General features: G+C 49.6%; 2 protein-coding genes across 5 annotated transcripts in view; one reads left to right on the forward strand and one right to left on the reverse strand.

Annotated features, from left to right (window-relative positions):
- Window positions 1-3,660: 3,660 nt before the first annotated feature.
- Window positions 3,661-9,707, reverse strand: EBP (EBP cholestenol delta-isomerase). The gene is made up of 4 exons (XM_063431838.1): window positions 9,336-9,707; window positions 8,454-8,490; window positions 7,829-7,959; window positions 3,661-4,042 (listed from the first exon to the last, which is right to left on the reverse strand). The coding sequence occupies exons 1-4, from the start codon at window positions 9,634-9,636 to the stop codon at window positions 3,819-3,821; spliced, it is 693 nt and encodes a 230-aa protein (XP_063287908.1). The 5' UTR covers window positions 9,637-9,707; the 3' UTR covers window positions 3,661-3,818.
- A 6,902-nt stretch (window positions 9,708-16,609) lies between these two features.
- Window positions 16,610-25,232, forward strand: part of PORCN (porcupine O-acyltransferase) — a 33,482-nt gene continuing 24,859 nt past the window's right edge. For 2 of the 4 annotated variants that reach the window (XM_063433136.1, XM_063433139.1), the window contains exons 1-4: window positions 16,610-16,711; window positions 18,493-18,593; window positions 24,355-24,511; window positions 24,903-25,095. In XM_063433136.1, coding sequence (XP_063289206.1) covers window positions 24,376-24,511; window positions 24,903-25,095 — 329 coding nt within the window. In that variant the 5' untranslated portion in view covers window positions 16,610-16,711; window positions 18,493-18,593; window positions 24,355-24,375. Of the gene's footprint in view, window positions 16,712-18,492; window positions 18,594-24,354; window positions 25,096-25,232 lie in introns of those variants that run through there. The other 2 variants (XM_063433135.1, XM_063433138.1) reach the window with 1 other exon arrangement.

Here is a 25,232-nt window from a genome sequence, read left to right on the forward strand (position 1 = left end):
CCTCCCTGAACGCAGCGTGTGTAATAATACTCCATATTCCTCCCTGAACGCAGCGCGTGTAATAATACTCCATATTCCTCATTAACTGAACGCAGCGCGTGTAATAATACTCCATATTCCTCCCTGAACGCAGCGCGTGTAATAATACTCCATATTCCTCCCTGAACGCAGCGGTGTAATAATACTCCATATTCCTCATTAACTGAACGCAGCGCGTGTAATAATACTCCATATTCCTCCCTGAACGCAGCGCGTGTAATAATACTCCATATTCCTCCCTGAACGCAGCGGTGTAATAATACTCCATATTCCTCATTAACTGAACGCAGCGCGTGTAATAATACTCCATATTGCTCACACAACTGTTAAAAACACTTTTTATTTTTATAGATTGTAATTGTCATTTTTAAAAGCACCAACATATAACGTACACTGTACATAATATAAAGGATGTTGAATTTGTAGAAAAGTGACAACGTTCAAACAATCTCCCAGGAGAGATACAAGGGCTAAAGCATGTTTAATTGTATGTAATTACACAAATTCTATCTATAGACAGAAAGTGAGACTATAAAGTAAGTACTCGTTAATCCAGCTTTAAAGGAACAGTAACAAGTCACAAATACGAGCTCGTCACTGGCTCCCATGATGTCACGTAGGAAGCATCGTCTCCTCTACGGTGGTCTAATCGAATGCTTCTCATACAATCCGTGCTTTCCTAGAAGAACGTCCACGTCATGTGACTGCTTCTTACTGTCAGTAATAGAGGGGGATTTAACCCGAGGACTAAAAGGACACACTGCACCCAGATGTTTATAGGGAGATGAAGTGGGGACTTTAAATGGGAAACTCACTATGAATTTACCACAATTCTCACTTAAGGAAATAACCCTGACAGCTCTGATACGCCCACATACAGAGCTCCGCGCCTCACACATACAGAGCTCCGCGCCTCACACATACAGAGCTCCGCGCCTCACACATACAGAGCTCCGCGCCTCACACATACAGAGCTCCGCGCCTCACACATACAGAGCTCCGCGCCTCACACATACAGAGCTCCGCGCCTCACACATACAGAGCTCCGCGCCTCACACATACAGAGCTCCGCGCCTCACACATACAGAGCTCCGCGCCTCACACATACAGAGCTCCCCGCCTCACACATACAGAGCTCCCCGCCTCACACATACAGAGCTCCCCGCCTCACACATACAGAGCTCCCCGCCTCACACATACAGAGCTCAGCGCCTCACACATACAGAGCTCCGCGCCTCACACATACAGAGCTCCGCGCCTCACACATACAGAGCTCCGCGCCTCACACATACAGAGCTCCGCGCCTCACACATACAGAGCTCCGCGCCTCACACATACAGAGCTCCGCGCCTCACACATACAGAGCTCCGCGCCTCACACATACAGAGCTCCCCGCCTCACACATACAGAGCTCCCCGCTTCACACATACAGAGCTCCGCGCCTCACACATACAGAGCTCCGCGCCTCACACATACAGAGCTCCGCGCCTCACACATACAGAGCTCCGCGCCTCACACATACAGAGCTCCGCGCCTCACACATACAGAGCTCCGCGCCTCACACATACAGAGCTCTGCGCCTCAGAGCTCCTCGCCTCACACATACAGAGCTCCCCGCCTCACACATACAGAGCTCCTCGCCTCACACATACAGAGCTCCGCGCCTCACACATACAGAGCTCCGCGCCTCACACATACAGAGCTCCGCGCCTCACACATACAGAGCTCCCCGCCTCACACATACAGAGCTCCCCGCCTCACACATACAGAGCTCCGCGCCTCACACATACAGAGCTCCGCGCCTCACACATACAGAGCTCCGCGCCTCACACATACAGAGCTCCGCGCCTCACACATACAGAGCTCCGTGCCTCACACATACAGAGCTCCGCTCCTCACACATACAGAGCTCCGCGCCTCAGAGCTCCTCGCCTCACACATACAGAGCTCCCCGCCTCACACATACAGAGCTCCTCGCCTCACACATACAGAGCTCCTCGCCTCACACATACAGAGCTCCTCGCCTCACACATACAGAGCTCCTCGCCTCACACATACAGAGCTCCGCGCCTCACACATACAGAGCTCCGCGCCTCACACATACAGAGCTCCGCGCCTCACACATACAGAGCTCCTCGCCTCACACATACAGAGCTCCCCGCCTCACACATACAGAGCTCCCCGCCTCACACGTACAGAGCTCCCCGCCTCACACGTACAGAGCTCCCCGCCTCACACGTACAGAGCTCCTCGCCTCACACGTACAGAGCTCCCCGCCTCACACGTACAGAGCTCCTCGCCTCACACGTACAGAGCTCTGCGCCTCACACGTACAGAGCTCTGCGACTCAGAGCTCCCCGCCTCACACATACAGAGCTCCCCGCCTCACACATACAGAGCTCCCCGCCTCACACATACAGAGCTCCCCGCCTCACACATACAGAGCTCCCCGCCTCACACGTACAGAGCTCCCCGCCTCACACGTACAGAGCTCCCCGCCTCACACGTACAGAGCTCCCCGCCTCACACGTACAGAGCTCCCCGCCTCACACGTACAGAGCTCCCCGCCTCACACGTACAGAGCTCCCCGCCTCACACGTACAGAGCTCCCCGCCTCACACGTACAGAGCTCCCCGCCTCACACGTACAGAGCTCTGCGCCTCACACGTACAGAGCTCTGCGACTCAGAGCTCCCCGCCTCACACATACAGAGCTCCCCGCCTCACACATACAGAGCTCCCCGCCTCACACATACAGAGCTCCCCGCCTCACACATACAGAGCTCCCCGCCTCACACATACAGAGCTCCCCGCCTCACACATACAGAGCTCCCCGCCTCACACATACAGAGCTCCGCTCCTCACACATACAGAGCTCCGCTCCTCACACATACAGAGCTCCGCTCCTCACACATACAGAGCTCCGCTCCTCACACATACAGAGCTCCGCTCCTCACACATACAGAGCTCCGCGCCTCACACATACAGAGCTCCCCGCCTCACACATACAGAGCTCCCCGCCTCACACATACAGAGCTCCCCGCCTCACACATACAGAGCTCCCCGCCTCACACATACAGAGCTCCTCGCCTCACACATACAGAGCTCCTCGCCTCACACATACAGAGCTCCTCGCCTCACACATACAGAGCTCCTCGCCTCACACATACAGAGCTCCTCGCCTCACACATACAGAGCTCCTCGCCTCACACATACAGAGCTCCTCGCCTCACACATACAGAGCTCCGCGCCTCACACATACAGAGCTCCCCGCCTCACACATACAGAGCTCCCCGCCTCACACATACAGAGCTCCCCGCCTCACACATACAGAGCTCCCCGCCTCACACATACAGAGCTCCCCGCCTCACACATACAGAGCTCCCCGCCTCACACATACAGAGCTCCGCGCCTCACACATACAGAGCTCTGCGACTCAGAGCTCTGCGCCTCACACATACAGAGCTCTGCGACTCAGAGCTCTGCGCCTCACACATACAGAGCTCTGCGACTCAGAGCTCTGCGCCTCACACATACAGAGCTCCGCGCCTCACACATACAGAGCTCCGCGCCTCACACATACAGAGCTCCGCGCCTCACACATACAGAGCTCCGCGCCTCACACATACAGAGCTCCGCGCCTCACACATACAGAGCTCCGCGCCTCACACATACAGAGCTCCGCGCCTCACACATACAAAGATTTCTAATGCACACTGGTGGGTACATGGCTCATTAAATGCCGTACTCTCCCTGTCTGCCTGGGAGCGCAATTTGGAATCAGTTCCTTTTCTGTTTGCTGGAGGGCCGTGAGGAGTCTGCAGAATGCTGCGCTCGGCTCAGGTTGATCCAGGAGTCCACAATCAGTGCGGATGGAATGACAATCCACAAGGCGTTCATAAACACAAAATAAAACCAGAAGTAGAGCGGGTGCCACATCTCGCTATGACTGAATCCGTCCCGATATTCCGTGTAGAAATATAGCACATCACCATATAACTGCCCTGGGGGGGATAGCAAGAGAGGTTACACCCCAAACCACAGCACCGCACAATGCTACAGTATAAAACAATTACACCTGCCAAAATCCCATCTCTAATAGCCAGACATCAATAGGACAATTACACAGCGAGCCCTGCTTCTATCCATCTATGGATTTATATAGTGTATAAACAGAGCGAGCCCTGCTTCTATCTATCTATGGATTTATATAGTGTATAAACAGAGCGAGCCCTGCTTCTATCTATCTATGGATTTATATAGTGTATAAACAGAGCGAGCTCTGCTTCTATCTATCTATGGATTTATATAGTGTATAAACAGAGCGAGCCCTGCTTCTATCCATCTATGGATTTATATAGTGTATAAACAGAGCGAGCCCTGCTTCTATCTATCTATGGATTTATATAGTGTATAAACAGAGCGAGTCCTGCTTCTATCTATCTATGGATTTATATAGTGTATAAACAGAGCGAGCCCTGCTTCTATCTATCTATGGATTTATATAGTGTATAAACAGAGCGAGCCCTGCTTCTATCTATCTATGGATTTATATAGTGTATAAACAGAGCGAGCCCTGCTTCTATCTATGGATTTATATAGTGTATAAACAGAGCGAGCCCTGCTTCTATCTATCTATGGATTTATATAGTGTATAAACAGAGCGAGCCCTGCTTCTATCTATCTATGGATTTATATAGTGTATAAACAGAGCGAGTCCTGCTTCTATCTATCTATGGATTTATATAGTGTATAAACAGTGCGAGCCCTGCTTCTATCTATCTATGGATTTATATAGTGTATAAACAGAGCGAGCCCTGCTTCTATCTATCTATGGATTTATATAGTGTATAAACAGAGCGAGCCCTGCTTCTATCTATGTATTTATATAGTGTATAAACAGAGCGAGCCCTGCTTCTATCTATCTATGGATTTATATAGTGTATAAACAGAGCGAGCCCTGCTTCTATCTATCTATGGATTTATATAGTGTATAAACAGAGCGAGCCCTGCTTCTATCTATGGATTTATATAGTGTATAAACAGAGCGAGCCCTGCTTCTATCTATCTATGGATTTATATAGTGTATAAACAGAACAAGCCCTGCTTCTATCTATCTATGGATTTATATAGTGTATAAACAGAGCGAGCCCTGCTTCTATCTATCTATGGATTTATATAGTGTATAAACAGAGCGAGTCCTGCTTCTATCTATCTATGGATTTATATAGTGTATAAACAGACCGAGCCCTGCTTCTATCTATGGATTTATATAGTGTATGAACAGAGTGAGCCCTGCTTCTATCTATGGATTTATATAGTGTATAAACAGAGCGAGCCCTGCTTCTATCTATCTATGGATTTATATAGTGTATAAACAGAGCGAGCCCTGCTTCTATCTATGGATTTATATAGTGTATAAACAGAGCGAGCCCTGCTTCTATCTATCTATGGATTTATATAGTGTATAAACAGAGCGAGCCCTGCTTCTATCTATGGATTTATATAGTGTATGAACAGAGTGAGCCCTGCTTCTATCTATGGATTTATATAGTGTATGAACAGAGTGAGCCCTGCTTCTATCTATCTATGGATTTATATAGTGTATAAACAGAGCGAGCCCTGCTTCTATCTATGGATTTATATAGTGTATAAACAGAGCGAGCCCTGCTTCTATCTATCTATGGATTTATATAGTGTATAAACAGAGCGAGCCCTGCTTCTATCTATGGATTTATTTAGTGTATAAACAGAGCGAGCCCTGCTTCTATCTATCTATCTATCTATGGATTTATATAGTGTATAAACAGAGCGAGTCCTGCTTCTATCTATGGATTTATATAGTGTATAAACAGAGCGAGCCCTGCTTCTATCTCTGGATTTATATAGTGTATAAACAGAGCGAGTCCTGCTTCTATCTATCTATGGATTTATATAGTGTATAAACAGAGCGAGCCCTGCTTCTATCTACCTATGGATTTATATAGTGTATAAACAGAGCGAGCCCTGCTTCTATCTATCTATGGATTTATATAGTGTATAAACAGAGCGAGCCCTGCTTCTATCTATCTATGGATTTATATAGTGTATAAACAGAGCGAGTCCTGCTTCTATATATCTATGGATTTATATAGTGTATAAACAGAGCGAGCCCTGCTTCTATCTATGGATTTATTTAGTGTATAAACAGAGCGAGCCCTGCTTCTATCTATCTATCTATGGATTTATATAGTGTATAAACAGAGCGAGTCCTGCTTCTATCTATCTATGGATTTATATAGTGTATAAGCAGAGCGAGTCCTGCTTCTATATATCTATGGATTTATATAGTGTATAAACAGAGCGAGCCCTGCTTCTATCTATCTATGGATTTATATAGTGTATAAACAGAGCGAGTCCTGCTTCTATCCATGGATTTATATATTGTATAAACAGAGCGAGCCCTGCTTCTATCTATCTATGGATTTATATAGTGTATAAACAGAGCGAGCCCTGCTTCTATCTATCTATGGATTTATATAGTGTATAAACAGAGCGAGCCCTGCTTCTATCTATGGATTTATTTAGTGTATAAACAGAGCGAGCCCTGCTTCTATCTATCTATCTATGGATTTATATAGTGTATAAACAGAGTGAGTCCTGCTTCTATCTATCTATGGATTAATATAGCGTATAAACAGAGCGAGCCCTGCTTCTATCTATCTATGGATTTATATAGTGTATAAACATAGCAAGCCCTGCTTCTATCTATCTATGGATTTATATAGTGTATAAACAGAGCGAGTCCTGCTTCTATCTATCTATGGATTTATATAGTGTGTAAACAGAGCGAGTCCTGCTTCTATCTATCTATGGATTTATATAGTGTATAAACAGAGCGAGCCCTGCTTCTATCTATCTATGGATTTATATAGTGTATAAACAGAGCGAGCCCTGCTTCTATCTATCTATGGATTTATATAGTGTATAAACAGAGCGAGCCCTGCTTCTATCTATCTATGGATTTATATAGTGTATAAACAGAGTGAGCCCTGCTTCTATCTATCTATGGATTTATATAGTGTATAAACACAGCGAGCCCTGCTTCTATCTATCTATGGATTTATATAGTGTATAAACAGAGCGAGCCCTGCTTCTATCTATCTATAGATTTATATAGTGTATAAACAGAGCGAGCCCTGCTTCTATCTATCTATGGATTTATATAGTGTATAAACAGAGCGAGCCCTGCTTCTATCCATCTATGGATTTATATAGTGTATAAACAGAGCGAGTCCTGCTTCTATCTATCTATGGATTTATATAGTGTATAAACAGAGCGAGTCCTGCTTCTATCTATCTATCTATGGATTTATATAGTGTATAAACAGAGCGAGCCCTGCTTCTATCCATCTATGGATTTATATAGTGTATAAACAGAGCGAGCCCTGCTTCTATCTATCTATGGATTTATATAGTGTATAAACAGAGCGAGCCCTGCTTCTATCTATGGATTTATATAGTGTATAAACAGAGCGAGCCCTGCTTCTATCTATCTATTGATTTATATAGTGTATAAACAGAGCGAGCCCTGCTTCTATCTATCTATGGATTTATATAGTGTATAAACAGAGCAAGCCCTGCTTCTATTTATGGATTTATATAGTGTATAAACAGAGCGAGTCCTGCTTCTATCTATCTATGGATTTATATAGTGTATAAACAGTTTTTAGGAGTTTAACCCCCCCCCCCCCCCCCCCCTCACCCCTTCGTGCCCCTAGTTCCATGAGTCCTAATGCTCTGCTCCTTACCAAGGGAAACAATAAGCTGCAGAATAAAGCGGGAAGGCTGGTTCTGAAGGAAGGAGATTACGGTCCAGAGGCTCAGGGGGCCCCATGCCCAGGCAGTGATGGTCTCCATGCAAACTGTGAAATTATCTGCTCTGAGGGAGAAATAAAAAAACAAAAACAAAAAAAAATACAACTGAGTGAGTGAGTGAGTGAGTGAGTGAGACAGATAGGACCATTAGACAGGCAGCTCCATGCAGTGAGGGGTGGTGGAAGACAGGCAGCACCATGCAGTGAGGGGTGGTGGAAGACAGGCAGCACCATGCAGTGAGGGGTGGTGGAAGACAGGCACCTCCATGCAGTAAGGGGGGGGGGGGGGATGGCACCATGCAGTGAGCGGTGGGGGAAGACAGGCAGCACCATGCAGTGAGGGGTGGTGGAAGACAGGCAGCACCATGCAGTGAGGGGGGGGGGGGATGGCACCATGCAGTGAGGGGTGGGGGAAAGACAGGCGGCTCCATGCAATAAGGGGGGGATGGCACCATGCAGTGAGGGTTGGAAGACAGGCAGATCAATACAGTGAGGGGAGGTATATGGTCCCAGATATAGGTGTAACCGGGTGCGCAATCACACACCAGATAAAACTCACATCACATATCGACTGTCTCCTTTGCCATATTCCTTCCCTGAAAAGAAACAAGCTAATAATCAGACAGAAACACAACTCCCCCTCCTCCCCGTTACCAGCCTTTAATACCCCCCCCTCCTCCCCGTTACCAGCCTTTAATACCCCCCTTCTCCCCGTTACCAGCCTTTAATACCCCCCTTCTCCCCGTTACCAGCCTTTAATACCCCCCCTCCTCCCCGTTACCAGCCTTTAATACCCCCCTCCTCCGCGTTACCAGCCTTTAATACCCCCCTCCTCCCCGTTACCAGCCTTTAATACCCCCCTTCTCCCCGTTACCAGCCTTTAATACCCCCCTTCTCCCCGTTACCAGCCTTTAATACCCCCCTTCTCCCCGTTACCAGCCTTTAATAACCCCCTTCTCCCCTTTACCAGCCTTTAATACCCCCCTCCTCCCCGTTACCAGCCTTTAATACCCCCCTCCTCCCCGTTACCAGCCTTTAATACCCCCCCTCCTCCCCGTTACCAGCCTTTAATACCCCCCCTCCTCCCCATTACCAGCCTTTAATACCCCCCCTCCTCCCCATTACCAGCCTTTAATACCCCCCTCCTCCCCATTACCAGCCTTTAATACCCCCCCTCCTCCCCATTACCAGCCTTTAATACCCCCCTCCTCCCCATTACCAGCCTTTAATACCCCCCCTCCTCCCCGTTACCAGCCTTTAATACCCCCCCTCCTCCCTGTTACCAGCTTATCTCCTAGCCCTGCTACACATAACAGAACATAAACGGTGTACTGCCACCAAGCGTGGGACAGAGGATAGTATCACCTTACTCCACTGTGAGAAACACCAGCGCTGTGACCCCACAACCCCAAGACAGACACTCCCCAATGCCCCTACATACACAGCTGTGATAGAAAGGCCTGGTCCTGGGGAATTTCCTGGTAGTATAGTGAGAACCATCCTTCAATCACACCGTGTATGAAGCCACAGATAGTAAACCAGCACAGAGCCAGGCGGCGGACTGGGCCCATCTTGGAGGAGCGGCCGGTCACGAACCACGTTGCCACCAGTAAGACTCCGGACACAGAAAACAGAAAGGCCAAAATCTGCCACATGGGTCGGTCATTGGGGCGATAGCCATCCAGACGCAGATCTCGGGGCCAGTAAGGGTGAGACATGGGAGAACCAGAATACTGAGCCATAGCAAGATCAACTACCTGTCAAACAAAAACAACATGGCGGCACTCCCGCTGTAAAGACCAGGAAACCAGCAAGCAAAATCTATACAGGCACTATACAGGGCACAGGCACTATACAGGGTACAGGCACTATACAGGGTACAGGCACTATACAGGGTACAGGCACTATACAGGGTACAGGCACTATACAGGGTACAGGCTCACACATTACACAGACACTATACAGGGTACAGGCTCGCACATTACACAGGCACTATACAGGGTACAGGCACTATACAGGGTACAGGCACTATACAGGGTACAGGCACTATACAGGGTACAGGCACTATACAGGGTACAGGCTCACACATTGCACAGGCACTATACAGGGTACAGGCACTATACAGGGTACAGGCTCGCACATTACACAGACACTATACAGGGTACAGGCTCGCACATTACACAGGCACTATACAGGGTACAGGCTCACACATTACACAGGCACTATACAGGGTACAGGCTCACACACTATACAGGCACTATACAGGGTACAGGCTCGCACACTATACAGGCACTATACAGGGTACAGGCTCGCACATTACACAGGCACTATACAGGGTACAGGCTCACACATTACACAGGCACTATACAGGGTACAGGCTCACACATTACACAGGCACTATACAGGGTACAGGCTCGCACATTACACAGGCACTATACAGGGTACAGGCTCGCACACTATACAGGCACTATACAGGGTACAGGCTCGCACATTACACAGGCACTATACAGGGTACAGACACTATACAGGGTACAGGCTCGCACACTATACAGGCACTATACAGGGTACAGGCTCGCACATTACACAGGCACTATACAGGGTACAGGCTCGCACATTACACAGGCACTATACAGGATACAGGCTCACACATTACACAGGCACTATACAGGATACAGGCTCACACATTACACAGGCACTATACAGGGTACAGGCTCACACATTACACAGGCACTATGCAGGGTACAGGCTCACACATTACACAGGCACTATACAGGATACAGGCTCGCACATTACACAGGCACTATACAGGGTGCAGGCTCGCACATTACACAGGCACTATACAGGGTACAGGCTCGCACACTATACAGGCACTATACAGGGTACAGGCTCACACATTACACAGGCACTATACAGGGTACAGGCTCGCACATTACACAGGCACTATACAGGGTACAGGCTCGCACATTACACAGACACTATACAGGATACAGGCTCACACATTACACAGGCACTATACAGGGTACAGGCTCGCACATTACACAGGCACTATACAGGATACAGGCTCACACATTACACAGACACTATACAGGGTACAGGCTCACACATTACACAGGCACTATACAGGATACAGGCTCACACATTACACAGACACTATACAGGGTACAGGCTCGCACACTATACAGGCACTATACAGGGTACAGGCTCACACATTACACAGGCACTATACAGGGTACAGGCTCGCACATTACACAGGCACTATACAGGGTACAGGCTCACACATTACACAGGCACTATACAGGGTACAGGCTCGCACATTACACAGGCACTATACAGGGTACAGGCTCGCACACTATACAGGCACTATACAGGGTACAGGCTCACACACTATACAGGCACTATACAGGGTACAGGCTCGCACACTATACAGGCACTATACAGGGTACAGGCTCGCACATTACACAGGCACTATACAGGGTACAGGCTCGCACATTACACAGACACTATACAGGGTACAGGCTCGCACATTACACAGACACTATACAGGGTACAGGCTCGCACATTACACAGACACTATACAGGGTACAGGCTCACACATTACACAGGCACTATACAGGGTACAGGCTCGCACATTACACAGGCACTATACAGGGTACAGGCTCGCACATTACACAGGCACTATACAGGATACAGGCTCACACATTACACAGGCACTATACAGGGTACAGGCTCGCACATTACACAGACACTATACAGGGTACAGGCTCACACATTACACAGGCACTATACAGGATACAGGCTCACACATTACACAGACACTATACAGGGTACAGGCTCGCACACTATACAGGCACTATACAGGCTCACACATTACACAGGCACTATACAGGGTACAGGCTCGCACATTACACAGGCACTATACAGGGTACAGGCTCACACATTACACAGGCACTATACAGGGTACAGGCTCGCACATTACACAGGCACTATACAGGGTACAGGCTCACACATTACACAGACACTATACAGGGTACAGGCTCACACATTACACAGACACTATACAGGGTACAGGCTCACACATTACACAGACACTATACAGGGTACAGGCTCACACATTACACAGACACTATACAGGGTACAGGCTCGCACACTATACAGGCACTATACAGGGTACAGGCTCACACATTACACAGACACTATACAGGGTACAGGCTCGCACACTATACAGGCACTATACAGGGTACAGGCTCGCACATTACACAGGCACTATACAGGGTACAGGCTCGCACATTACACAGGCACTATACAGGGTACAGACACTATACAGGGTACAGGCTCGCACATTGCACAGGCACTATACAGGGTACAGGCTCGCACATTACACAGGCACTATACAGGGTGCAGGCACTATACAGGGTGCAGGGTGCAGGCACTATACAGGGTGCAGGGTGCAGGCACTATACAGGGTGCAGGCACTATACAGGGTGCAGGCACTATACAGGGTGCAGGCACTATGCAGGGTGCAGGCACTATACAGGGTGCAGGGTGCAGGCACTATACAGGGTGCAGGGTGCAGGCACTATACAGGGTGCAGGCACTATACTCACTCTAGCAGGTAGGTAGGTAGGTAGGTAGGCAGGTTCTCTAGGTGGACAGACAGGTGGGTGGGCAGGTTCTCTGTCACTAATACTGTCTGCAGCTCATTCTATACTGGAAGCCCCGCCTACTATCAAACTACAACCAATCATCGCTCACAGAGAGCAATCTGTCTGCTGGCACCATGTGATACGGCTTCTGATTGGATAGTCAGGAGATGGGCGGAGACACACCTTCACGAGATACTCGCTCGATGCTTCCCAATTGGCTGAAATGCTGACAATAGGCGGGCTCTGATAAGCTGACCACGCCCATCACCAGAGACCTCCCATTCTGCACCCCAATAACCAGAGACCACCCATACTGCACCCCAATAACCAGAGACCACCCATACTGCACCCCAATAACCAGACCCCACTCATACTGCACCCCAATAACCAGAGACCACCCATACTGCACCCCAATAACCAGAGACCACCCATACTGCACCCCAATAACCAGACCCCAACCATACTGCACCCCAATAACCAGACACCACCCACACTGCACCCCAATAACAAGACCCCACCCATACTGCACCCCAATAACCAGACACCACCCACACTGCACCCCAATAACCAGACCCCACCCACACTGCACCCCAATAACCAGACCCCACCCATAATGCACCCCAATAACCAGACACCACCCACACTGCACCCCAATAACCAGACACCACCCACACTGCACCCCAGTAACCAGACACCACCCACACTGCACCCCAATAACCAGACACCACCCACACTGCACCCCAATAACCAGAGACCTCCCATACTGCACCCCAATAACCAGACACCACTCATACTGCATCCCAATAACCAGAGACCACCCATACTGCACCCCAATAACCAGGCCCCACTCATACTGCACCCCAATAACCAGACCCCACCCATAATGCACCCCAATAACCAGACACCACCCACACTGCACCCCAATAACCAGACACCACCCACACTGCACCCCAGTAACCAGACCCCACTCATACTGCACCCCAATAACCAGACCCCACCCATACTGCACCCCAATAATCAGAGACCACCCACACTGTACCCCAATAACCAGACACCTCCTATACTGCACCCCAATAACCAAATGAAAAGCTGGGAGAGGAGTGGGGGTAATGAGAAGCTGGGGGAGGAGTGGAGGAATGAGAAGCTGTGGGAGGAGTGGGGAGGAATGAGAAGCTGGGGGAGGAGTGGGGAGGAATGAGAGGCTGGGGAGGAGTGGGTAGGAATGAGAAGCTGGGAGAGGAGTGGGGAGGAATGAGAAGCTGGGAGAGGAGTGGGGAGGAATGAGAAGCTGGGGGGGGAGTGGGGGGAATGAGAAGCTGGGGGGGGAGTGGGGGGAATGAGAAGCTGGGGTGGGAGTGGGGGGAATGAGAAGCTGGGGGGGAGTGGGGGGAATGGGAAGCTGGGAGAGGAGTGGGGGGGAATGAGAAGCTGGGGGAGGAGTGGGGGGGAATGAGAAGCTGGGGGAGGAGTGGGGGGGAATGAGAAGCTGGGAGAGGAGTGGGGGGAATGAGAAGCTGGGAGAGGAGTGGGGGGAATGAGAAGCTGGGGGAGGAGGGGGGATGAGAAGCTGGGAGAGGAGGGGGGTGAGAAGCTGGGAGAGGATGGGGGGATGAGAAGTTGGGAGAGGAGTGGGGGGAAATGAGAAGCTGGGGGAGGAGTGGGGGGAATGGGAAGCTGGGGGAGGAGTGGGGGGAATGGGAAGCTGGGAGAGGAGTGGGGGGGAATGAGAAGCTGGGGGAGGAGGGGGGATGAGAAGCTGGGGGAGGAGGGGGGGAATGGGAAGCTGGGTGAGGAGTGGGGGGAATGGGAAGCTGGGTGAGGAGTGGGGGGAATGGGAAGCTGGGGGAATGAGTGGGGGGAATGGGAAGCTGGGGAGGAGTGGGGGGAATGGGAAGCTGGGGGAATGAGTGGGGGGAATGGGAAGCTGGGGGAATGAGTGGGGGGAATGGGAAGCTGGGGGAGGAGTGGGGGGAATGGGAAGCTGGAGGAGGAGTGGGGGGGAATGAGAAGCTGGGAGAGGAGTGGGGGGATGAGAAGCTGGGAGAGGAGTGGGGGGATGAGAAGCTGGGAGAGGAGTGGGGAGGATGAGAAGCTGGGGAGGAGTGGGGGGGAATGAGAAGCTGGTGGAGGAGTGGGGGGGAATAAGAAGCTGGGAGAGGAGTGGGGGGATGATAAGCTGGGAGAGGAGTGGGGGGATGAGAAGCTGGGAGAGGAGTGGGGGGATGAGAAGCTTGGGGAGGAGTGGGGAGGAATGAGAAACTGGGGAAGGAGTGGGGGGAATGAGAAGCTGGGGGAGGAGTGGGGGGAATGAGAACCTGGGGGAGGAGTGGGGGGAATGAGAAGTTGGGGAGGAGGGGGGGATGAAAAGCTGGGAGAGGAGTGGGGGGAATGAGAAGCTGGGGAGGAGTGGGGAGGAATGAGAAGCTGGGGAGGAGTGGGGGGGGATGAGAAGCTGGGGGAGGAGTGGGGGAATGAGAAGCTGGTGGAGGAGTGGGGGGAATGAGAAGTTGGGGAGGAGGGGGGGATGAAAAGCTGGGAGAGGAGTGGGGGGAATGAGAAGCTGGGGAGGAGTGGGGAGGAATGAGAAGCTGGGGAGGAGTGGGGGGGAATGAGAAGCTGGGGGAGGAGTGGGGGAATGAGAAGCTGGTGGAGGAGTGGGGGGATGAGAAGCTGGGAGAGGAGTGGGGGGATGAGAAGCTGGGAGAGGAGTGGGGGGGAATGAGAAGCTGGGGGAGGAGTGGGGGGAATGAGAAGCTGGGGGAGGAGTGGGGGGAATGAGAAGCTGGGAGAGGAGTGGGGGGAATGAGAAGCTGGGAGAGGAGTGGGGGGGAATGAGAAGCTGGGAGAGGAGTGGGGGGGATGAGAAGCTGGGGGAGGAGTGGGGGAATGAGAAGCTGGGGGAGGAGTGGGGGAATGGGAAGCTGGGTGAGGAGTGGGGGGAATGGGAAGCTGGGGGAATGAGTGGGGGGAATGGGAAGCTGGGGAGGAGTGAGGGGAATGGGAAGCTGGGGGAATGAGTGGGGGGAATGGGAAGCTGGGGGAGGAGTGGGGGGAATGGGAAGCTGGAGGAGGAGTGGGGGGGAATGAGAAGCTGGGAGAGGAGTGGGGGGATGAGAAGCTGGGAGAGGAGTGGGGGGATGAGAAGCTGGGAGAGGAGTGGGGAGGATGAGAAGCTGGGAGAGGAGTGGGGAGGATGAGAAGCTGGGGAGGAGTGGGGGGGAATGAGAAGCTGGTGGAGGAGCGGGGGGATGATAAGCTGGGAGAGGAGTGGGGGGATGAGAAGCTGGGAGAGGAGTGGGGGGATGATAAGCTGGGAGAGGAGCGGGGGGATGATAAGCTGGGAGAGGAGTGGGGGGGATGAGAAGCTGGGAGAGGAGTGGGGGGATGAGAAGCTGGGAGAGGAGTGGGGGATGAGAAGCTGGGGGAGGAGTGGGGGAATGAGAAGCTGGTGGAGGAGCGGGGGGATGATAAGCTGGGAGAGGAGTGGGGGGATGAGAAGCTGGGAGAGGAGTGGGGGGATGATAAGCTGGGAGAGGAGCGGGGGGATGATAAGCTGGGAGAGGAGTGGGGGAATGAGAAGCTGGGGGAGGAGTGGGGGGATGAGAAGCTGGGAGAGGAGTGGGGGGATGAGAAGCTGGGAGAGGAGTGGGGGGATGATAAGCTGGGGGAGGAGTGGGGGGATGAGAAGCTGGGGGAGGAGTGGGGGGATGAGAAGCTGGGAGAGGAGTGGGGGGATGATAAGCTGGGGGAGGAGTGGGGGAATGAGAAGCTGGGGGAGGAGTGGGGGAATGAGAAGCTGGGGGAGGAGTGGGGGATGAGAAGCTGGTGGAGGAGTGGGGGGATGATAAGCTGGGAGAGGAGTGGGGGATGAGAAGCTGGTGGAGGAGTGGGGGGATGATAAGCTGGGGAGGAGTGGGGGGGGGGGGGGGGATGAGCCATTCATTCTGTATCTGCTCTGTGATTGGTTGATGTTCCATCTCTCTCTCCGTCCTGATTGGATCTCAGCAGCCCAACACAATATCCGCTCGCTGATTGGCTGCCATTTATTCACACGCTGATTGGCTCGCTGCTCTGTGTCCTGCACTGTGATTGGCTGATCCACAGCCAGCAGAATCCCCATTGTAAGATCCAGCGGGGATGGAATCCGGGAACTGAGGAGAGACAGGTAGTGAGAGTGAGTGAGCACTCACAGGGTTAACCCCCCCCCCCCTGTGCTATCCAATGCATGGCTTCCTGGCACTCACAGGGTCAACCCCTCCCCCCCCCGTGCTATCCAATGCATGGCTTCCTGGCACTCACAGGGTTAACCCCCCCCCCGTGCTATCCAATGCATGGCTTCCTGGCACTCACAGGGTTAACCCCCCCCCCCCGTGCTATCCAATGCATGGCTTCCTGGCACTCACAGGGTTAACCCCCCCCCCTGTGCTATCCAATGCATGGCTTCCTGGCACTCACAGGGTTAACCCCCCCCCCCGTGCTATCCAATGCATGGCTTCCTGGCACTCACAGGGTTAACCCCCCCCCCCTGTGCTATCCAATGCATGGCTTCCTGGCACTCACAGGGTTAACCCCCCCCCCCGTGCTATCCAATGCATGGCTTCCTGGCACTCACAGGGTTAACCCCCCCCCCCCCCCCCCGTGCTATCCAATGCATGGCTTCCTGGCACTCACAGGGTTAACCCCCCCTGTGCTATCCAATGCATGGCTTCCTGGCACTCACAGGGTTAACCCCCCCCCCCCCTGTGCTATCCAATGCATGGCTTCCTGGCACTCACAGGGTTAACCCCCCCCCCGTGCTATCCAATGCATGGCTTCCTGGCACTCACAGGGTTAACCCCCCCTGTGCTATCCAATGCATGGCTTCCTGGCACTCACAGGGTTAACCCCCCCTGTGCTATCCAATGCATGGCTTCCTGGCACTCACAGGGTTAACCCCCCCCCCTGTGCTATCCAATGCATGGCTTCCTGGCACTCACAGGGTTAACCCCCCCGTGCTATCCAATGCATGGCTTCCTGGCACTCACAGGGTTAACCCCCCCCGTGCTATCCAATGCATGGCTTCCTGGCACTCACAGGGTTAACCCCCCCTCCCCTCCCGTGCTATCCAATGCATGGCTTCCTGGACATTTACAGGGTCAACCCCCCCCCCCCCCCCTCTGTGCTATCCAATGCATGGCATCCTGGCACTCACTGGGTTAACGCCCCCCCCCCATGTGCTATCCAATGCATGGCGTCCTGGCACTCACTGGGTTCACTTTATCACTTTAATTTAGCTATGACACGGTTTTAAATTGATCACATCAATTTTCCATTACATATACTTTTTTGCTTATTTAGCACTATTTAATGTGTCTCCCACGTTGGAGTTAGTGTAGGACACCCTGCTATTGGGGCCTAAAGAAGCACTGTAGTGCCAGGAAAACAAACTCTCGTGGCCCGCCTCCCGCTGGGCTGAAGGGGTTAAAACCCCTTCAGCCACTTACCTTTATCCAGCTCCCTCGGCGCTGGTGACCTCTCCTCCCCCTGCCGACGTCAGCTCCCAAATGGAGGCGCATGCGCGGCCAGAGCCCACACATGCGTGCATTCAAACCTGCCCATAGGAAAGCATTACTCAATGCTTTCCTATGGGATCTAAACTCACGCTGCGTTAGTTAAATGCATTTTTTTTTACACTGAGAATCGCTGAAGCGGCCAGTGAAACAGCCACTAGAAGCTGGATTAATCCTGCAGTGTAGACATAGCCGTTTCTCTGCAACGGCTATGTTTTCAGCTGCAGGGTTAAAACTAGAGGGACCTGGCGCCCAGACCACTTCATTTAACTGAAGTGGTCTGGGTTCCCATCAAAGTCCTTTAACACAATATGGCTATGGTATGGTGGAACTAAATCCCCTATTTGTTCGCTGAGATAGGTGATTTTAAATAGCCGTGTAAAACTCAATGTGTTTTCATCCATAGGTTTCCTGGCACAGTTTTGGCTAAGCACTTCCTTGAAATGAATGGACCGTGATTGGACGTAAAATCTCTGCCGATATCTGTGAACTAGACATTTGCATTAAGTGAGGAACGTTCCGATATGAATAACTACCTTTGTGATTGTAACTATATTTCACCCGAGTGAGATTGGATTGTGACTGTAGATTTCACCCGAGTGAGATTGGATTGTGGCTATAGATTTCACCCGAGTGAGATTGGATTGTGACTGTAGATTTCACCCGAGTGAGATTGGATTGTGGCTATAGATTTCATCCGACTGAGATTGGATTGTGGCTGTAGATTTCACCCGAGTGAGATTGGATTGTGACTGTAGATTTCACCCGAGTGAGATTGGATTGTGACTGTAGATTTCACCCGAGTGAGATTGGATTGTGGCTATAGATTTCACCCGAGTGAGATTGGATTGTGGCTGTAGATTTCACCTGAGTGAGATTGGATTGTGACTGTAGATTTCACCCGAGTGAGATTGGATTGTGGCTATAGATTTCATCCGACTGAGATTGGATTGTGGCTGTAGATTTCACCCGAGTGAGATTGGATTGTGACTGTAGATTTCACCCGAGTGAGATTGGATTGTGGCTATAGATTTCACCCGAGTGAGATTGGATTGTGACTGTAGATTTCACCCGAGTGAGATTGGATTGTGGCTGTAGATTTCATCCGAGTGAGATTGGATTGTGACTGTAGATTTCACCCGAGTGAGATTGGATTGTGACTGTAGATTTCACCCGAGTTAGATTGGATTGTGGCTATAGATTTCATCCGACTGAGATTGGATTGTGGCTGTAGATTTCACCCGAGTGAGATTGGATTGTGACTGTAGATTTCACCCGAGTGAGATTGGATTGTGACTGTAGATTTCATCCGAGTGAGATTGGATTGTGACTGTAGATTTCACCCGAGTGAGATTGGATTGTGGCTGTAGATTTCACCCGAGTTAGATTGGATTGTGACTGTAGATTTCATCCGAGTGAGATTGGATTGTGGCTATAGATTTCACCAGAGTGAGATTGGATTGTGACTGTAGATTTCACCCGAGTGAGATTGGATTGTGGCTGTAGATTTCACTCGAGTGAGATTGGATTGTGACTGTAGATTTCATCCGAGTGAGATTGGATTGTGACTGTAGATTTCACCCGAGTGAGATTGGATTGTGGCTGTAGATTTCACCCGAGTGAGATTGGATTGTGACTGTAGATTTCACCCGAGTGAGATTGGATTGTGGCTATAGATTTCATCCGACTGAGATTGGATTGTGGCTGTAGATTTCACCCGAGTGAGATTGGATTGTGACTGTAGATTTCACCCGAGTGAGATTGGATTGTGGCTATAGATTTCACCCGAGTGAGATTGGATTGTGGCTGTAGATTTCATCCGAGTGAGATTGGATTGTGGCTGTAGATTTCATCCGAGTGAGATTGGATTGTGACTGTAGATTTCACCCGAGTGAGATTGGATTGTGACTGTAGATTTCACCCGAGTTAGATTGGATTGTGGCTATAGATTTCATCCGACTGAGATTGGATTGTGACTGTAGATTTCACCCGAGTGAGATTGGATTGTGACTGTAGATTTCACCCGAGTGAGATTGGATTGTGACTGTAGATTTCACCCGAGTGAGATTGGATTGTGACTGTAGATTTCATCCGAGTGAGATTGGATTGTGACTGTAGATTTCACCCGAGTGAGATTGGATTGTGGCTGTAGATTTCACCCGAGTGAGATTGGATTGTGGCTGTAGATTTCACCCGAGTGAGATTGGATTGTGACTGTAGATTTCACCCGAGTGAGATTGGATTGTGACTGTAGATTTCACCCGAGTGAGATTGGATTGTGACTGTAGATTTCACCCGAGTGAGATTGGATTGTGGCTGTAGATTTCACCCGAGTGAGATTGGATTGTGACTGTAGATTTCATCCGACTGAGATTGGATTGTGGCTATAGATTTCATCCGACTGAGATTGGATTGTGGCTGTAGATTTCACCCGAGTGAGATTGGATTGTGGCTATAGATTTCACCCGAGTGAGATTGGATTGTGACTGTAGATTTCACCCGAGTGAGATTGGATTGTGGCTATAGATTTCACCCGAGTGAGATTGGATTGTGACTGTAGATTTCACCCGAGTGAGATTGGATTGTGGCTGTAGATTTCACCCGAGTGAGATTGGATTGTGACTGTAGATTTCACCCGAGTGAGATTGGATTGTGGCTATAGATTTCATCCGACTGAGATTGGATTGTGGCTGTAGATTTCACCCGAGTGAGATTGGATTGTGACTGTAGATTTCACCCGAGTGAGATTGGATTGTGGCTATAGATTTCACCCGAGTGAGATTGGATTGTGACTGTAGATTTCACCCGAGTGAGATTGGATTGTGACTGTAGATTTCACCCGAGTGAGATTGGATTGTGGCTGTAGATTTCATCCGAGTGAGATTGGATTGTGGCTGTAGATTTCACCCGACTGAGATTGGATTGTGACTGTAGATTTCACCCGAGTTAGATTGGATTGTGGCTATAGATTTCATCCGACTGAGATTGGATTGTGACTGTAGATTTCACCCGAGTGAGATTGGATTGTGGCTATAGATTTCATCCGACTGAGATTGGATTGTGGCTGTAGATTTCACCCGAGTGAGATTGGATTGTGACTGTAGATTTCACCCGAGTGAGATTGGATTGTGGCTGTAGATTTCACCCGAGTGAGATTGGATTGTGGCTGTAGATTTCACCCGAGTGAGATTGGATTGTGACTGTAGATTTCACCCGAGTGAGATTGGATTGTGACTGTAGATTTCACCCGAGTTAGATTGGATTGTGACTGTAGATTTCACCAGAGTGAGATTGGATTGTGACTGTAGATTTCACCCGAGTGAGATTGGATTGTGGCTGTAGATTTCACTCGAGTGAGATTGGATTGTGACTGTAGATTTCATCCGAGTGAGATTGGATTGTGACTGTAGATTTCACTCGAGTGAGATTGGATTGTGGCTGTAGATTTCACCCGAGTGAGATTGGATTGTGACTGTAGATTTCACCCGAGTGAGATTGGATTGTGGCTGTAGATTTCATCCGACTGAGATTGGATTGTGACTGTAGATTTCACCCGAGTGAGATTGGATTGTGACTGTAGATTTCACCCGAGTGAGATTGGATTGTGGCTATAGATTTCACCCGAGTGAGATTGGATTGTGGCTGTAGATTTCATCCGAGTGAGATTGGATTGTGGCTGTAGATTTCATCCGAGTGAGATTGGATTGTGACTGTAGATTTCACCCGAGTGAGATTGGATTGTGACTGTAGATTTCACCCGAGTTAGATTGGATTGTGGCTATAGATTTCATCCGACTGAGATTGGATTGTGACTGTAGATTTCACCCGAGTGAGATTGGATTGTGACTGTAGATTTCACCCGAGTGAGATTGGATTGTGACTGTAGATTTCACCCGAGTGAGATTGGATTGTGACTGTAGATTTCATCCGAGTGAGATTGGATTGTGACTGTAGATTTCACCCGAGTGAGATTGGATTGTGGCTGTAGATTTCACCCGAGTGAGATTGGATTGTGGCTGTAGATTTCACCCGAGTGAGATTGGATTGTGACTGTAGATTTCACCCGAGTGAGATTGGATTGTGACTGTAGATTTCACCCGAGTGAGATTGGATTGTGACTGTAGATTTCACCCGAGTGAGATTGGATTGTGGCTGTAGATTTCACCCGAGTGAGATTGGATTGTGACTGTAGATTTCATCCGACTGAGATTGGATTGTGGCTATAGATTTCATCCGACTGAGATTGGATTGTGGCTGTAGATTTCACCCGAGTGAGATTGGATTGTGGCTATAGATTTCACCCGAGTGAGATTGGATTGTGACTGTAGATTTCACCCGAGTGAGATTGGATTGTGGCTATAGATTTCACCCGAGTGAGATTGGATTGTGACTGTAGATTTCACCCGAGTGAGATTGGATTGTGGCTGTAGATTTCACCCGAGTGAGATTGGATTGTGACTGTAGATTTCACCCGAGTGAGATTGGATTGTGGCTATAGATTTCATCCGACTGAGATTGGATTGTGGCTGTAGATTTCACCCGAGTGAGATTGGATTGTGACTGTAGATTTCACCCGAGTGAGATTGGATTGTGGCTATAGATTTCACCCGAGTGAGATTGGATTGTGACTGTAGATTTCACCCGAGTGAGATTGGATTGTGACTGTAGATTTCACCCGAGTGAGATTGGATTGTGGCTGTAGATTTCATCCGAGTGAGATTGGATTGTGGCTGTAGATTTCACCCGACTGAGATTGGATTGTGACTGTAGATTTCACCCGAGTTAGATTGGATTGTGGCTATAGATTTCATCCGACTGAGATTGGATTGTGACTGTAGATTTCACCCGAGTGAGATTGGATTGTGACTGTAGATTTCACCCGAGTGAGATTGGATTGTGACTGTAGATTTCATCCGAGTGAGATTGGATTGTGACTGTAGATTTCACCCGAGTGAGATTGGATTGTGGCTGTAGATTTCACCCGAGTGAGATTGGATTGTGGCTGTAGATTTCACCCGAGTGAGATTGGATTGTGACTGTAGATTTCACCCGAGTGAGATTGGATTGTGACTGTAGATTTCACCCGAGTTAGATTGGATTGTGACTGTAGATTTCATCCGAGTGAGATTGGATTGTGGCTGTAGATTTCACCAGAGTGAGATTGGATTGTGACTGTAGATTTCACCCGAGTGAGATTGGATTGTGGCTGTAGATTTCACCCGAGTGAGATTGGATTGTGACTGTAGATTTCACTCGAGTGAGATTGGATTGTGGCTGTAGATTTCACCCGAGTGAGATTGGATTGTGACTGTAGATTTCACCCGAGTGAGATTGGATTGTGGCTGTAGATTTCACCCGAGTGAGATTGGATTGTGACTGTAGATTTCATCCTGGTGAGATTGGATTGTGACTGTAGATTTCATCCTGGTGAGATTGGATTGTGACTGTAGATTTCATCCGACTGAGATTGGATTGTGACTGTAGATTTCACCCTAGTGAGATTGGATTGTGACTGTAGATTTCACCCGAGTGAGATTGGATTGTGATTGTAGATTTCACCCGAGTGAGATTGGATTGTGACTGTAGATTTCACCCGAGTGAGATTGGATTGTGACTGTAGATTTCACCCGAGTGAGATTGGATTGTGGCTGTAGATTTCATCCGAGTGAGATTGGATTGTGGCTGTAGATTTCACCCGACTGAGATTGGATTGTGACTGTAGATTTCACCCGAGTTAGATTGGATTGTGGCTATAGATTTCATCCGACTGAGATTGGATTGTGGCTGTAGATTTCACCCGAGTGAGATTGGATTGTGGCTGTAGATTTCATATTAGTGAGATTGGATTGTGACTGTAGATTTCACCCGAGTGAGATTGGATTGTGACTGTAGATTTCATATTAGTGAGATTGGATTGTGACTGTAGATTTCACCCGAGTGAGATTGGATTGTGGCTATAGATTTCATCCGACTGAGATTGGATTGTGGCTGTAGATTTCACCCGAGTGAGATTGGATTGTGGCTGTAGATTTCATATTAGTGAGATTGGATTGTGGCTGTAGATTTCACCCGAGTGAGATTGGATTGTGACTGTAGATTTCACTCGAGTGAGATTGGATTGTGGCTGTAGATTTCATATTAGTGAGATTGGATTGTGACTGTATATCTTATTCTATTGAGTGGATTATGATTATTCGAGCTGATCGTACAGTGAATGCATGTTTTAGCCGTGTAGTTTGGTGCTGAGCGCTGTTCTCTGTTCCTACAGGTTGGGACCCGGGGATCCGACATGGCTGCCTTCAGCCGCAGGGAGTTTTATGAGCAGCTGCTGGATGGCTGTGTGTTCCCGACGGTGCAGCAAGGAATCGAGCAGATCTGGGTGCTCCTGGCGATCTGCCTGGTCTGCAGGGTGCTGTGGAGATTTGGTGAGCCATCATTTATTGATCACTGGCAGGATTTGGCTACTTGGTATAGATTGGTTTAGATGGGATTAGTCCTCATTTAGTGAGTACCTTTACTTTATTAAAACCCGCTGTGTGCTTTCGTTAGAGTGTTGATACTTCTTTTATTCCCCTCACAGCAGCATTGTATTTGACAAGGAGAACATTTTTAGTTCGTAATATTTAGGGTACTGTGTGTCTGTATTATTGGGGTGCTAGATGGGATTCCGTCCTGTGTTCGTGTTGATGATACGTTTAGCAGGCTGCAATGGGAGCGCTCTGGATTTTTGGTTCTTATTTTCCATTATTATTTTTTTCCCTTGTTCCATCACGTCTTTCACGCCATGTCTCTCTGTACCCCTGGGCATGTCCGCAGCCCTCCCTCCCCATTTCAAGCACCTGTTAACCTTGGCAGGCGGCTTCTTCTGTCTCTATCATTTCTTCCAGTTACAGATGATCTGGGTGGTCCTTCTCAGCCTGCTGTGTTACCTGGTGCTCTTCCTGTGCCGCCATTCCCAGCACCGGGGGGTCCTGCTGTCCGTTACTATCCTCATTTACCTTCTCATGGGGTAAGAATCCCAAATATACATCTGGAAACATCCTGACCCTCTGCCTGTATCAGAATATGTACACCCGGTACCTGTCTGACCCTCTGCCTGTATCAGAATATGTACACCCGGTACCTGTCTGACCCTCTGCCTGTATC

The sequence above is a fragment of the Pelobates fuscus genome, chromosome 9, assembly GCF_036172605.1.
Source record: "Pelobates fuscus isolate aPelFus1 chromosome 9, aPelFus1.pri, whole genome shotgun sequence".
NCBI lineage: Eukaryota > Metazoa > Chordata > Amphibia > Anura > Pelobatidae > Pelobates > Pelobates fuscus.